Genomic DNA, 13,917 nt, shown 5'->3' on the forward strand with positions numbered 1-13,917 from the left:
AGGTTGCTGGAGTTCGCAGCTCCACGGTGCCTCTGTCAGCAGAGAGGAGTGGTGCAGAGATGCCATTGTGCCCCTAGGCTCAGGCTGGTGTGGGGGTGGCTGAGCCTCTCTGGCACCCTGCTGGCCACAGAGAGTGAAGACTGGAGGTGGAGTCCCCAAATCCAGCACCTCCTAGAGGCAGCAAAGAGGCCAGAGGACTCCTGAAGTACAAGACAGGAGAGGGATTTTCTCGCATTTTCTCGAAAAGGCCGGGTCCAGCCTGTAGGCGTGAACCGCCCCCACCCCCTGCTCTGAAGATGAGGAACAGGCAGGGAGGTGATGAGGTTTGCTCAGAGGAACTTAGAAAGCATAGGACTCCTGGCTGTGTGACCTTGGGCGAGTTGCTTAAGTTCTCCATGCTGCAGCTTCCTCGTCTGTAGTTCACGCTGAGAAGCAGGGAGGAGACTGTGTAAGAGCATTGAAAGATGAAGTCAGCTAATATTCATGGAGCCCTCTGATTCATGGAGCCTGGTGCATACGGACCTGTGTTCGTTGAAAGGTGCAGAAGTGTTTGGAAGATGTGTGTGGTCCGTGGTCCATGTGGCTGGGAAGGAAGTGAGGCTGTCAGGGTTAAGTGAGGTTAAGTGCTGGACTCTGAGATGCAGAGATCTGTCCTGGGTTAACGGGGAGCCACTAAGGCTGTCGGAGCAGGACACAGGAGTGCCACAAAAAGGGTGCATTTTAGCCCATGCTGCAGCAGCAGGGGGTGTGGAATACAGGCAGCCAGAGATAGGCAGGTGCCCTGCTAACGCTCAAGCCTGGTCCTAAAGGCTCGCAGCCTGATGGAGGGACGCAGGAGCAGCGCAGTAGGGACTGAAAGCTACAGCAGAGCCTAGGGTAGACACAAGGACACGGGTTTCCTTGGGTGGGGGGATGCTGAGCGGGGGCTTGGGGAACAGAGCGGTGGACAGGTGGACAGGGGCATTCCTAGCCAGTCCTGCAACACTCAAAGCTGCAGGCAGAACTGACACGTGTAGCTGGACCCCCTTCCAGGCGTGAGCGGTTTCCCATCCAGTGGCTTTGGCCTTGTGATGCAGGCAGGGGGAGCAGAGATAAGGAGCACTGGACCGAGAGTCCAGGGGTGAGATACTGAGCCCTGCCACTCCCCTATGGGACCTAACCAAGTGATTCTTCCTCTGTAGCTCGCAGCCAGAGGGACATGAGAGGGGACACTCATTTATTTGCAAATGAAGAGGCATGGTGGGTAGGGTGGCCCAATGGGTAGTTCCCATCCAAATTCCTGACTCCAGGGTGGTCGTAGCTGTGGCCCAGGAACCTCTGGGGCTAGAGCTGCTGGTGGTGGTCTAAGGAGCAAGGGCTGGAGGGCAGGTGCTAGGCTGTCCTGTGCTCACAGTGTGTGCCGGAGGGCACTTCGGGCAGGACTGTGCCCAGCTGTGTTCCTGTGCCAACAACGGGTCCTGCAGCCCCATTGACGGCTCCTGCCAGTGCTTCCCTGGATGGATTGGCAAGGACTGCTCCCAGGGTAAGCTGCTACCTCCACCCTATCTGCCACCTCTAGGGCTGAGCCCTCCTTCTGCAGGTAGGAAAGCCCACCTGAGTCCCAGTGAGCTCCAAGAGCAGACTCGATGTGTGTCTGGGGGTGACCACAGCTAGTAGCCACTGCTGGCGTGAGGGCACCGTACTGCTGGCAATGCTAATGCCAGCCATTAATACGCCATCAGCACCCACAGCAAGGAGCAGCTGGGTTCCCTGGGTTCCTCTAGGGAGGAAGGGACAGGTATTTGCATGTAGGAAGTGGCCTTGTGGGAGACTCCTATGGTCCATTTCCTGGGCCTCAAGCCTGGGCAGGGTGTCCCAGGGGCCTGTACTGTAAGCTACACCCAATCTGACACAAAGGTATGTCAGGCCAGGCCAGGGAGTGACTCCATCCCCCAGAGTGGGACGCCTTGTCTGATGGGCGGGAACCACCAGCTGGTACCTGCAGGAGGCCCCAGTCAGGTGGTGTGGCCTGAGGGGAATCCCTTCTGCTAGGGAGACTCAGGCTCCATCCTTGGGGGCTCCGCAGCCCAGAGAAAGCCTCACCCCCTGGAGGAAGTTAGTACCCAGTGTATGCCCACCTCAGTCCTCACAGAGAGCAGGGCCAGGAGCCTCAGAGCCACACAAAGTTAGTCCCCAAAGTCTCTGAGTGGCAGAGAATTAGGGTTTAAGGGGAATCCTAGGTGATGTGACCCAGTGAGCTCAAGAAATCTGGGATCAGTGTCAAGCCCAAGTACTGTCACCCAGGGCCTCCTGGGAAGTGGCTCTGACTTTCTCTCCCTGCTCTGCACCCTACTTACTCCCCAGCATGCCCACCCGGCTTCTGGGGCTCCGCCTGCTTCCACACCTGCAGCTGCCACAACGGAGCGAGCTGTAACGCGGAGGATGGGGCCTGCCATTGCGCCCCAGGCTGGACCGGACTCTTCTGCACGCAGCGTAAGCCCCGCCTCCCGCTGCTCCGATGCGGGTGCCCAGTGTGGTGCTGCGGCCTGCTGGCCGCTGTGGGCATAGCCTGCGGCAGTGAGGATCCCCAAGATCACCACGCCACGGCCCTCCTTGGACGGTGGGAGGGACGGCCCGTGGCTGTGCAGCAGAGACCTGAGCAGACTTCGGTGTGCAGGGCCCTTTGCTCTCAAGGCCACCCGGCTACCCCTTGCCCTTCAGCACGAGGCTCCAGAGGGTGGCGCTGGTTTGAGTGGCCTCACCACGTGCTCGGCTGCCCTCTGCAGTTGTGCTGGGCCTATAGCAATGCCTGTGACCAGGGGCCATGTTTCTCCAGGTTGCCCAGCAGCGTTTTTTGGCAAGGACTGTGGGCGCGTGTGCCAGTGTCAGAATGGTGCCAGCTGTGACCACATCAGTGGCAAATGCACCTGCCGTACGGGCTTCACTGGACGCTACTGTGAACAGAGTAAGCTGCCAAGGCCCTGTCCTGGCATCAGTGCCAGGCCTCAGCCTCCTGCATGGAGGGTGGGGTCCTTTGTGCTGCTAAGGCCCCTGTCACACCCAGCCTAGGGCTTGGCACTCGTGCAGCATGAGAAGCAGGGGTGGGCGCCTCTCCTGCTCTGCCCTGTGCCCTCTCACCTAAGGACTACTGCTGGGCACACAGAGAGAAGTGGCTTTCTCACTGCCCGCTCACCCTCCTTATGCCACACAGGATGTGCCCCGGGAACCTTCGGCTATGGGTGTCAGCAGCTGTGCGAGTGCATGAACAATGCCACCTGCGACCACGTCACCGGCACTTGCTACTGCAGCTCTGGATTCAAAGGCATCCGCTGTGACCAAGGTAGTGCACGGTGGCACAGTGCCTGGGGTGTGGGGAGAGGCGGGCGTCACCGGCACTGTCCCCAGGCTCATCCTCAGCAGGGCTTCCGTAGCCCAGCAAGAGCACCCACAGCCTTGCAGTGGGAAGGTCACCGGCCAGGTCTTTATCTCACATCCAGTCACACTTGTTCCTCGTCACAACCTTCAACTCCAGCCTCTTTTAGGCAGTTGAAAAAACTGAGGCAGAGTGAAGCTTGAGGTCAAACAGGGATGGAAGCAAAGGGCCAAGACCAGAACCAGGTCCCCACCCTGGAGGGTGAGAGGCACCCAGCTCTGCCCCGGTCCTCAGAAGAGCTCAGGCCCTGCCTGCCTCCTGCTCTGTCCGCAGCCGCTCTCATGATGGAGGAGCTGAACCCTTATACCAAAATCAGCCCTGCCCTGGGTGCGGAGCGGCAGTCGGTGGGCGCAGTCACAGGCATCATCCTCCTGCTGTTCCTCCTGGTGGTGCTGCTTGGCCTGTTTGCCTGGCGCCGGCGGCGACACAAAGAGAAAGGCCGGGAGCTGGCCCCTCGGGTGTCCTACACCCCTGCCATGAGGATGACCAGCACCGACTACTCCCTCTCAGGTGAGGGCGCCACCACGCCAGGAAGAGACCTGGTATCCTCGGGTCACAAGGGGTCCATGGCTGGGTGCAGTCCCCCCAGGGAGCCAGTGGGGTGGGGAGGAGCTTACCTGGGAGAGGTCTGTGGGGTTCCCCCAGAGTACCCCATCCCCCCAGCACATCTGCCTCCCACGCCACTGCTGCACCTCAAGCACAGGGCCCTGGGGTCGGGGCTCAGGCTCTGTGCATTTCTGCTTTGCCAGCGAAGCTCAGCAAAGGCTCGGGCCAGCCCTGTTGGAGACAGGAGCCTCTCACTGCAGGAAGAGGGTGGGACCTGACTTGGGAGCAGTCTGCAAGGCGGGGACGCTGGCCTGGCGGGTGTACCAAGCCAGCTTTGTGCACAGACAGAAAATGCTCTGAAATTTCCCATGGTCCTGGGCCCTAGTGGGCTGCCTGGATGAACAATGACAGCAGCTCCTGCAGTGGGCTTGAGGGTGACCTACAGCCTCCCACACCTGTGCTCAGCCCTGATCGCCTCAGCCTGCTGCAGGCCAGCTCTGGGCCACCACAAGAGTGGCAGGATCTGGTGGCCCAGGTACAGACTTGGCCTGCAAAGAGCTCCAGGACTGTGTACCCCATCTGCACCCCCACCCCATTCTAAAAACCAGTGTCCGGCTGGTTTGCACACCACTCCTCCTATTCCTGGGCCCTTTAGAAAAGCAGGGGGAAAGGGTGGGAGCCCACAAGAGTGGGGTTCTCCTTATGGACGTTTACTGGGTCTGACCCTTGGGGGAAAGAGGGGAGCTCAGCCCTGTACAGTGATATTCCAGATGCCCTCTATCCTGGCATTTGCAGGCTGGCACCTGGCACGGGACAAACCAGTTCCTCCAAATTCCTGCTGGGGTAGTGGACACCAGGAAGCTGGGGCGGGAGACTTGGCTGCTCTGTGCAGTGTCCTCTCAAGGCTGCCCAGCCCAAGCGTTAGCTTCGGGGATGTCTAGCCCAGGGCAAGCGGATGATGGAATATGGCACCTTGTTCTCTCCCCAGATTTGTCTCAAAGTAGCAGCCACACCCAGTGCTTTTCCAATTCCAGCTACCACACACTGGCGTGCGGGGGGCCTGCTACCAGCCAGGCCAGCACTCTGGACAGGAACAGCCCCACCAAGGTACCGGGCCCCTGCTTCCCAAGCCCCTGTCCACTGCCCCTCCTGTAGCCCTCTGCCATGCCCAGGCAGGAAGTGCACCCCCCATGCAGGGTCCGTGGCAAACCAGCACATCAAGAACAGCCCCTGACTCACAGGACACATGTAGGCTGGTAGGGAGAAAGCACGTCATATGCAGCCACCAGGCTGATGCCGTGGAGCTGGTGAGCATCACGGCAGCACTCAAGGTGACATACCCCTCGCTGTGTGTAAGCAGCTGGGAATCCTCAGAGAGAGACTTCTCTATACCTAACCAATATACCAGTCACTTCTGCCACACGTCCACACACGCAGCCACAACACGGTCTACCCGCCACGAGGTTCCGCAGCCATAAGGAGGTGTGCAACCAGCATTGCGCAGACTAAGCACCAGCACTCAGGCACCACTGTGTCTTCAACTTGGACAAAACATAGATCAACACCCGTGGGGTGTGGAACCCAAAACAGCTACAGCCAGCACCCCATGTACAGGGCCTTCCGCAATGGCTCCAGCTCCGAGCTTGGCCTGGTGTCCTGTTACAGGGCTGCAGACTGGGGGGAGCTCTGCACACAGACATGGTGATATGCCAGGACCAGGACCAGGGAGAGTAGGAGATGGGGAAATAAGAGCAGCCCCTCGGGCCCACTTCCTGCCACTCCTTGTTCTCCCCAGGCCTCCCGATGATTTGCTGTGACACCCACCCTGGGCCAGGCGCATAGCTTGCCTGAGTTTAGGAACCCCTTCCTCCCTGGCTGCCCCGCCAGCCCAGAGAGCAGGCTTCCTCCTGCAGACACAGCAGCAGTCTCAGGCTGCAGTTTCAAGGGCTGTGCCCCTGGCCATCCTCAGCCATTTTCCTGTGAGATGCAGGGGCTCCCCAGGGCCTTCAGAGGCACCAAACAGCCCCCCAGCTCTGGCCATCCTTCCTGTGCATCCCTTCCACTCAGACCCATTTCTGGCTTGCAGAGCAGGGGCCTGAGAGGAGGCCTTTACAGCCAGGTTACCCAGTCTTAGTGGGGGACACCAGCCATCCTGTCAGCAAGAGGCCAGTTACTGCACAGTAGCCCACTTAGTGACACCTGGCTCGGCTCACCTCAGCCCAGGGCCCCTCAGTCTGCTAGGCAGGCAGGGTCACCCTAACAGAGGCAGGTGGCCATGACAACACCGAAGCCTTCCATGTGAGAATGCGGAGGAAGGGCTGTCCCGGAGGGCTTCCCAGTGGTCAACAGCAAGGGCAATACTCTCACTGGCCTGGGTCAGGTGGCAGAAGTGGCCTTGCTGCAGGCAGCCACAGTATGTCCCTGTGCTGGCCAGGGCCTTACATGACAGCTGAGACCCCACCAGAGCATCTTAATTAAGCCTCCACCTAGCTTCCTGCTGCCCATGAGAGGCAGCCTGGATCAGGGAGTTCTGTCACCAGAGACCCTGCTCCTGTCCATCTTCAATATGAGGGGCCTGGGAACCCAGAGCTTTGCCCAGGCAGCTTGGCTAGGGCTCAGCCGCCATACGGTGGCCTGTCATGGGCCATCAAGTCCTCTCCTGCCTCAGTGGTTCAGGGCCTAGGTAGGGCAGGATCACTGAGGCTGGGCTGAGTGATGACTGGGGAGGGGGTCTGGGCACTAGGTTTTAACTGCCTGTCCTCTCCAAACAGCTCAGTACCAAGTCCCTTGACACAGACACAACAGGCTGGACCCCCTACAGCTATGTGAACGTGTTAGGTCAGTAGTGCCCACCCCACCCTCCCCTACTGAGGGGCCCTGGTCCAGCTTGAAGGGAGAGGGTTAGGGTTACAACTATTGAGTATGGTTTCCTCCAGGGCAAAGGGCTACAGGGAGGAAAGCCAGGCCTCACTCTTGGCTCATAAATAAGTGAAAGCCCTGAACCCCTTCATTTCTACAGCGGGACTACAGTGGGTGGTTCTGGCCCCGAGGGTCAAGGGAGGCAGCTAGGGCTGGGCTATGGGGACTCCTGCTGGAAGTAAAGGGTGCACTCACCCTCTGGGAAGGGGCCCCTGGCGCGATCCAGGGCCAGTGAAGGGGTACTTTCCAGGGCTTTCTGCCCCTGTCCTGCTGTGGAGGGGGGTAGTGGGAGGAACCAAGGCAGAGGCCCGTCTCTGCCAGCCTCGGCCCTGCAGATGCTACCCAGCGGCCTTGGTCTTTTCGAGGTCGCCCCACCCTGACCCCATCCCCTTCTCCTGCCATACCATGCCCTGGGAATAATGGCTCCTCCCTGTCATTCCTCTCACTAGACTCCCATTTCCAGATCAGTGCTCTGGAAGCCAGGTACCCGCCTGAGGACTTCTACATTGAATTTAGACACCTCAGCCGTCCCGCTGAGCCACACTCACCAGGTCAGACCCCCACCCGCCCCTCCACTCCTCAGACCAGACCCAGCGACCTGCTGCCCGCCGCACCCTTGCTTCCAGAACCCTCCAACTCGGTTCACCCACCTACCCAGTGCCCTCACGCAGGCAGTTGCTCTGAGTCTTCCCATCACTCTGTGGCCAGGCGGTGTGGACAAACTGAGCACACATTAGGTGAAGGAACACAACAAACACACTCTGCCACACACAAAACTACAACCCCTGACCACTGAGAACCAGCCAGGGAGTGCACCTCAGAGAGGCGGCACCAAGCCAGAAAGTCCCCATGTCGCCCGGAGACCCCAGACCCACCAGTGGCCCAAGCCAAGCTCTCTCAGATCACCAAGTACAGTTTTCAAGCAGAGATCTGGAGAAGCCGGGGCAGGGCCGCCACTCAGTATCTGGTAGCTGGGCACAGTAGGCAGGAGGTAGAAGAGCTGAGGGGACGAGTATAATCGATGGACTGAATGTGGCTCCCTACAAACACCCTGGACCAGGCCCAGCACCCTGGACAAGTCTGGGCCTGAGCTCAGGCTCCAGCTGGCTTCTCAACCCATCTCTGCTGGTTCCCGGGCCCAGCAGCACTAGGAGAGAAAAGGTTCTAAATTCATCTACCTGTTGGGCAGGTATGGGCTATGCCCATAGCCAGAGAGCTGTGTTTTGGCTGTGGGATCCCCAGACAGTGGTCAGGGCATTCAATAACCCCAGCAATCCAACCCCTGCTCCCACCCTCAGCATGTATCGTGTTTCACATGGGCATCCTCTGTGCTCTGGCCCGATTCTGCCTGCTCTCCGGATCTACCCTGTACCCTGCGCAGCAGGAGCAGCACGCAGGCTTTAGTAGCTGACACACAGGCAGTGGTGGTCAGTGGGAGCCCACACTTGAGGGAGAGGTGGGATCCAGCTGCACCGTAACTTCTTGAACAAGTCTCTGCAACTCTCTGGGCCCATTTTCTGTTCTATAAAAAGGAAGAGGAGTTAATAGCTTAGCCACTCTCTGGGAACAGCACAAGAAGCCCAAAGTCATGCCAGCAATTTGTTTCTGAGGGGCCCAGGGACCGCCAGGGTCTGGACATCATCAGCCAATGCTCACACACTGTCGCAGCAGTGTGGAGTAGGCAGCACAGGAGTGAACCCCTCCAAATTCAGCCTGTGGAGGGGGGCTCTGAACAGCAGGGTGCTGGGGCTCCATGTAAGAAACGGTATCTTAGCACTGCTGTATGCCTTGCCTGGTGGTGTGTCCTTAGTGGAAGCTTTCAGAAGGAATAAAAAGTGGCCTTGACTTTGAGCCAGTCATTACAGTCCCAACCTAGAAACGCCAGGCTGCTGCTTGTCCGAGATTGCCTATAGCAAAGAACTCAAGTGTGGTCCTTGTGGTCCTCACCTCTGGCTAGGGGTCAAGACCCTGCACTGTGCAAGCCTGGGGGTGGGGGGAACTATGAGAGCAAAAGGGATAGAGAAATCCTTGGATGTCCTTGAAAGTCATTGGTAATGCTTTTCAAAGCCAAGTCTCAATTCTGTACTGACCCATCCTCCCAAAATGGGTCTGTGGCGATAAAAGGCTGTCCTTCTGTAAAAATGACACAAGAGCCCCAGCCACATGTCTACTCTCCCTGGCTCCCTGCAGCTGAGCCTGGAATCCAGAGAGGCAGGACCAGAGCTGATGGTGAGAAATTGTCTCTGCTTCCCTCCAAAACCCACCAGAATGGAGATCTGGAATATCATACCACCTTGCCTTGAGCTAAGAACTGTGACTTTATCTACAGTGACTGCTGGTGGCAGCCACAAGGTCTTTTATGATCTGCTGAAAGGCTTGTCCCTAGGGTAAAGGTTAAAGGGCAGTCTAACTAGGCCAGGGGGTGCTGTAACAGGGCCCCTTATGAATCCCTGTAGCTCAACGTGACTGAGGGCAAACTGGGAATAATGTTCTAGCCGTAAAAATGACTTCCTGAGGAGAAGAGAGAGAAGACAAGTCCACAGCAGTCTAAACCTCATGCCCCATTTCTTTCCTTATTTTCACACAGGTGCTTGTGGGATGGACAGACGTCAGAACACATACATTATGGACAAAGACTTCAAAGGTAGAGTATCCAATCCTGACATCCTATTAAAAAGGGCCTAGCAAGACAGAGTACAGAGCTGAACTGGCCAGGAAGCTCGCCCAAGAAACTGCATATTCCACTCCCCCAAGGGGAAAAAAAAAAAGCACCGGGGCATCTGGGTAAGCTCTGCCCAGGAGGAGCAATCATGATGATGAGTTCATCTTCCAATTTCAGTTGCACCTGCCTAGCAAATGCGTGTAGGTTTTTTAATAGATGCCAACTAAATGTCTTTGGAAATGTAGAGCGCCATTATCTAACCAATTAGTATGAGTTAAACTGATTATAAAATCTGAAATAAAGTTAATCTACCTGCCCCAGAGGCCTCCTGTTGTTGTGCTGGTGAGGAATGCCACCCCACACCTGCTGCCTTTCTGGGGCACAAGGAATCAAAATGATACCCACTGTTCAAGCTGTATGGGATTTGCACACTCAAGATCTTACCCCCAAGAGCAGTGAAGGCAGGACAAACTCCTTGCCCTCGGATCTTCCCCCTGGGAGGCCTACAGGTGAAGCCAGAAGTGGAAGGGCAAGTCCTGCCTCCAGATTAGGTCCTAGGTTTAAATGCCAGGTCTGTAAAACGGAAGGCTTTGATTCTGTCACTTATTAACTGTGACCTTAGACTGTGAGCTCCCTGGGGCTCAGTTCCATCTGCAGAGCTGGGATAATTATGCCTGTCCTATGTCTAATAAGGCTGTCACAAGTATCCAATAAAATCACAGATGGGAAGTGTTCTGCACATGATAAAGGTTGCACTAATGTAATGAGGATATCCTTTTGTCTCTGGGATCTATTAAAAGTGATTCAGCCAAACGACGACACATAGTTCAAAGAAGGTCCTAGATCTAGCTGTGTACCACAATCACTCTGAAAGTTTGTTAAGTGTCTCTCTGAGACTGATGCAGTAAGACAGAGTTGAGTCCTGGAATCTGTCATTTATGATGAAGACCTCAGGATACCCTTATGCTGCTTGGTATCCAACTATCATTTAGAAACCACTGATCTACACCGACCCAGACTCTATGTTTCGTTCAAGACACAACCATCTCCTAAAACTAGCTGTCTGCAGCCTCCAGGCAGATCATTAGAAGTGAGGCCATGAAGCGACAGGTGGCAAGTGACATGTTCTGAGAGAGTGAGCAGCAAGGAGCATCAGCATTTGTTAGCTAGGAACTTCTGAGAACAGGTCGCCAGACTCCATGCTGACCAATGGTACCCTTTGGGAGCTGGATTCTGACAATTTTCTGTTTTGACTTAAACCATCCAAATGCAGGCAAGCCCCATTTCACTAGCTGAGGTGGAATACTGAAACTCAAAAGGCAGCTCTCCCATTTCCTTATGGTGACCTCAGTTTCTTTCACAAACAAGTCGGGGTTTGGGCAGAAAGCTCTCTATGGGCCTTTCTGGCTTGGAGAATAGGCATGACTCAAGTGTGAGTAAGCCCAGGCAGGCCCAGACAGCTTTCCACGCACTGTGCCGTCCTCTGTGTTGCAATGAGGGTAGCTACTTTTAGACTCGAAACCGTAAGTGTACAGCAACACTGAAGAAAGCAGAGTCTCTGCCTTGGCGTCACTGCATTCCTCTTTTATGAAATCATACATCTGAGCCTCAGCACCAAGGACCTTAGTGGGTGGGCAGCCCGGTTTCATCTCATCACGCTGGCTGTAATCGTCCTTTAACTCCGAGACAAGAGTATTGTGGAGGTAAATGTGCCGGCAGGAGCAAGAGAACTCAAAAGGAGAAAAGTGAAATACCACAGTTCAGAACTTGACACAAGTATTTACGAAAGATGTGAACTAAATTCCACCTACTGGTTAAGCCCATTAAACCATTGCCAAGAGAAAGGCTGTGAAGTGTGCTCTGAAGTCAGTGGGGAAAGCCCTTGTCCAGGAACTAGGAGAGCTGGGCTGCAGCTGTCACCGTGTGGCACCACCTAGGCCACACCCAGGCCCCAGCATGACCACTGCGCCTCTTTGAAGGCAGTTGCCCCAGCTTCCTCGAAGGTGACTCCCAGCCCCGGCACTCCTAGCCTTAATTCAGTCAACAGCCAATGGGTTCTGCTCACCACCATCCTGGAGGTCTGTCTGCATCCTTCAGCACCTGGTTCTGCAATTCCAGGTGCCACAGAGGAAGCCCTCCCAGCTATGTGCTGTCCCCCACCGAGGCCCACTTCTGTCCCGCTTTCTCCATGCATAGCTCCTTTGCCTGCAAGCGCCCCGTGAGTTTTCCCACGAAAGAACCCACAGTTGTTAGGTAACTGGGAGCCCACTGGCTTCTCAAACTCCTGTAGCCAGTTTTTTCTTGCTGACCCTGGGCCCACCCACTCCCCTTCCCTACAGCCTCTCCATCAAGAGGGAGATGTTTACTGCCCAGGAACAGAACCAGTGTGGCCTCCTATTAACAGCATTAGACCTAGGGGCATGGTGGTACAGCACTCTGGGAAGCTGAGGCAGGAGGACCACAAGTTTAAGTGCCACCTGAACATCTTTGAGAGACATTGTCTCAAATGGATATAGCTCAGTGTGAAAGCCCTGGGTCAACCTCAGAACGATTTAAAAAAAAATCACTGGCCATACAGCATGGTCCTTGGTTCTGCCCACACTTGACTTGGGTCTTAAGTGGATGTCAGACTCCTGGTGAGTTCACAGCCCACTCATGAGGCAACTTTAGAGAGGCATTTCCTCAGCTTTGTGCTTCCCTTGTAAAATGAAGATGTTCAGTTCATTTCAGAAGCCCCTCTGTCTCCTGGATATGACCACCAGTGCCTTGAGGCAGCAGGAAATCATGGGAGCAAATGCCAAGGCATTTTACAAGGCTCAACCTTCCATCTCAATGCTGATTACCAGCCCAGGGGCTGCAGCTTCCCCTTAATTTGCAAAATGCTCTCAAGGGGAGGGGCAGGGAGGGACTGGGCTGGGGTGGGGCTGTAAAGGATGAGGAAGTGAGGGCAGCTGTTGTTCTCTTCCCTCTCAGCAGGTCCCTCGTGTGCAGGCAGGTGTAGGACTCAGCTGGAGGAGAGACCCGCTGCCTGGGGCAGAGTCCACAGCTGGCCCTGCCCTTCCCTCCAGTTCTTAGCAGATGCCTATCCAGCCACTAGGCCACCCAACACACACTGGAAATTTCTTTATTCTTGTATCTGCCTCCAGCCCATGTATGAAAAGATGATTCCGCCTGAGTCCAATCCCAGCCACCCAACCTCGATACCTCTTGCTATCAGGTGTTTCTGTTGCTGAAAAAGCCAACAATGTACAGTATTCTCTAAAGGCCCTGAAAGCAGCTCTGACTTTCTGGTGCTGGCTGAGGCACTTCTAGGCATTAAGCTTTTCCACTGGTAGAACTCTGGCCTGGGATACCTGTGAGAAGCATGATGTACAAGTGTCCTTGTTGGGGAGTACAGTAGAGCATCTGCAGTTGACATTTAGATACAAGGACTGGAGTTTTAATAGCAAGACTCCTGAGGAAGAAACCTCTCGACTGGCTATCAAAGAAGACTTGGGTTGAGTCCTAAGTGAACCACTTACCAACATACTGACAAACTCACCTAATCACATTCCTTCCAACCTTCTAACCTCCTTTCACGGATATGGCGAGCTTCCAATGACCCATGTGGAATGAAGTCTAACATTAACTACTACACAAAGTAAGCTTTCACTGTTCTCAGAATTTTACAAAGTATGCAACCCAGCCAGCTGTGCTAGCCTTTTCTTTAAATAGTATTCAGCTTCCACAAAAGAAACCCCAAGATATTTTGCCTTACTCCTTGTCTGATGATGAGTTTGGAGAACCCAAGGCAGGACAGATGGGCCACCCTCTGGCTCTTGACCTCACCCCCACTCCCAAGAGGCAGACTCTGTAGGCTGGGGCATGGAGCTGGGGCCCACAGCCACCTTTGCCCTTGTGAACCTCCAATAGCTGGGCCTTCTCAGCCTCCCTTTAGTCCCTGCTGGAACTGCCTGAACCTGCTCACTGCAAGCAAGAATGTTTTCTCCTCCTCTTCTCTAGGGTCCTATGCCCTCAGAGTCACAATCCAAGACTAGACCAAAGCCAGCCTGCCTACTTATGGGTTAAGCACTAATGGAAAACACTGTAATTCTAGACTCTGACCTGCTACTGAGAGCAGGGTGACTCTGGGGAAGCCGGTACTATAGCTAAGTCCAGTCTCCTCGTAAGCAATAAGGTGGAGAGCAGAATAATAATGCCTGCTCTGCCTGTGTTGCACAGCATTGTGGATGCTTGAAGGAACTAAGAGGTACAAGTACTTTCATACAAGACCCAGGAAGTGTCAACCCACTAAAACAAACATTCCCACACCAACAGAAACTCCCTCCAACCACTGACCTGTCACTGGAGGAAAGCCTATTTGTGGCAGTGTCAGCTT

The 13,917-nt window shown here is 55.4% G+C and overlaps 1 protein-coding gene across 9 annotated transcripts in view; it reads left to right on the plus strand.

The window, feature by feature from the left end:
- Megf11 (multiple EGF like domains 11) overlaps nt 1–13,917 on the plus strand; it is a 273,478-nt gene that overhangs the window by 254,823 nt on the left and 4,738 nt on the right. For 3 of the 9 annotated variants that reach the window (XM_063243299.1, XM_063243298.1, XM_063243300.1), the window contains 9 exons: nt 1,394–1,522; nt 2,344–2,472; nt 2,816–2,944; nt 3,191–3,319; nt 3,686–3,922; nt 4,947–5,065; nt 6,730–6,796; nt 7,327–7,428; nt 9,465–9,521. In XM_063243299.1, the coding sequence (XP_063099369.1) occupies nt 1,394–1,522; nt 2,344–2,472; nt 2,816–2,944; nt 3,191–3,319; nt 3,686–3,922; nt 4,947–5,065; nt 6,730–6,796; nt 7,327–7,428; nt 9,465–9,521 (1,098 nt within the window). Of the gene's footprint in view, nt 1–1,393; nt 1,523–2,343; nt 2,473–2,815; nt 2,945–3,190; nt 3,320–3,685; nt 3,923–4,946; nt 5,066–6,729; nt 6,797–7,326; nt 7,429–9,464; nt 9,856–13,917 lie in introns of those variants that run through there. The other 6 variants (XM_063243303.1, XM_063243305.1, XM_063243301.1 and 3 more) reach the window with 4 other exon arrangements.

The sequence above is a fragment of the Cavia porcellus genome, unplaced genomic scaffold (assembly GCF_034190915.1).
Source record: "Cavia porcellus strain 051 isolate PalLab524CR breed Dunkin Hartley unplaced genomic scaffold, mCavPor4.1 scaffold_37, whole genome shotgun sequence".
Lineage (NCBI taxonomy): Eukaryota > Metazoa > Chordata > Mammalia > Rodentia > Caviidae > Cavia > Cavia porcellus.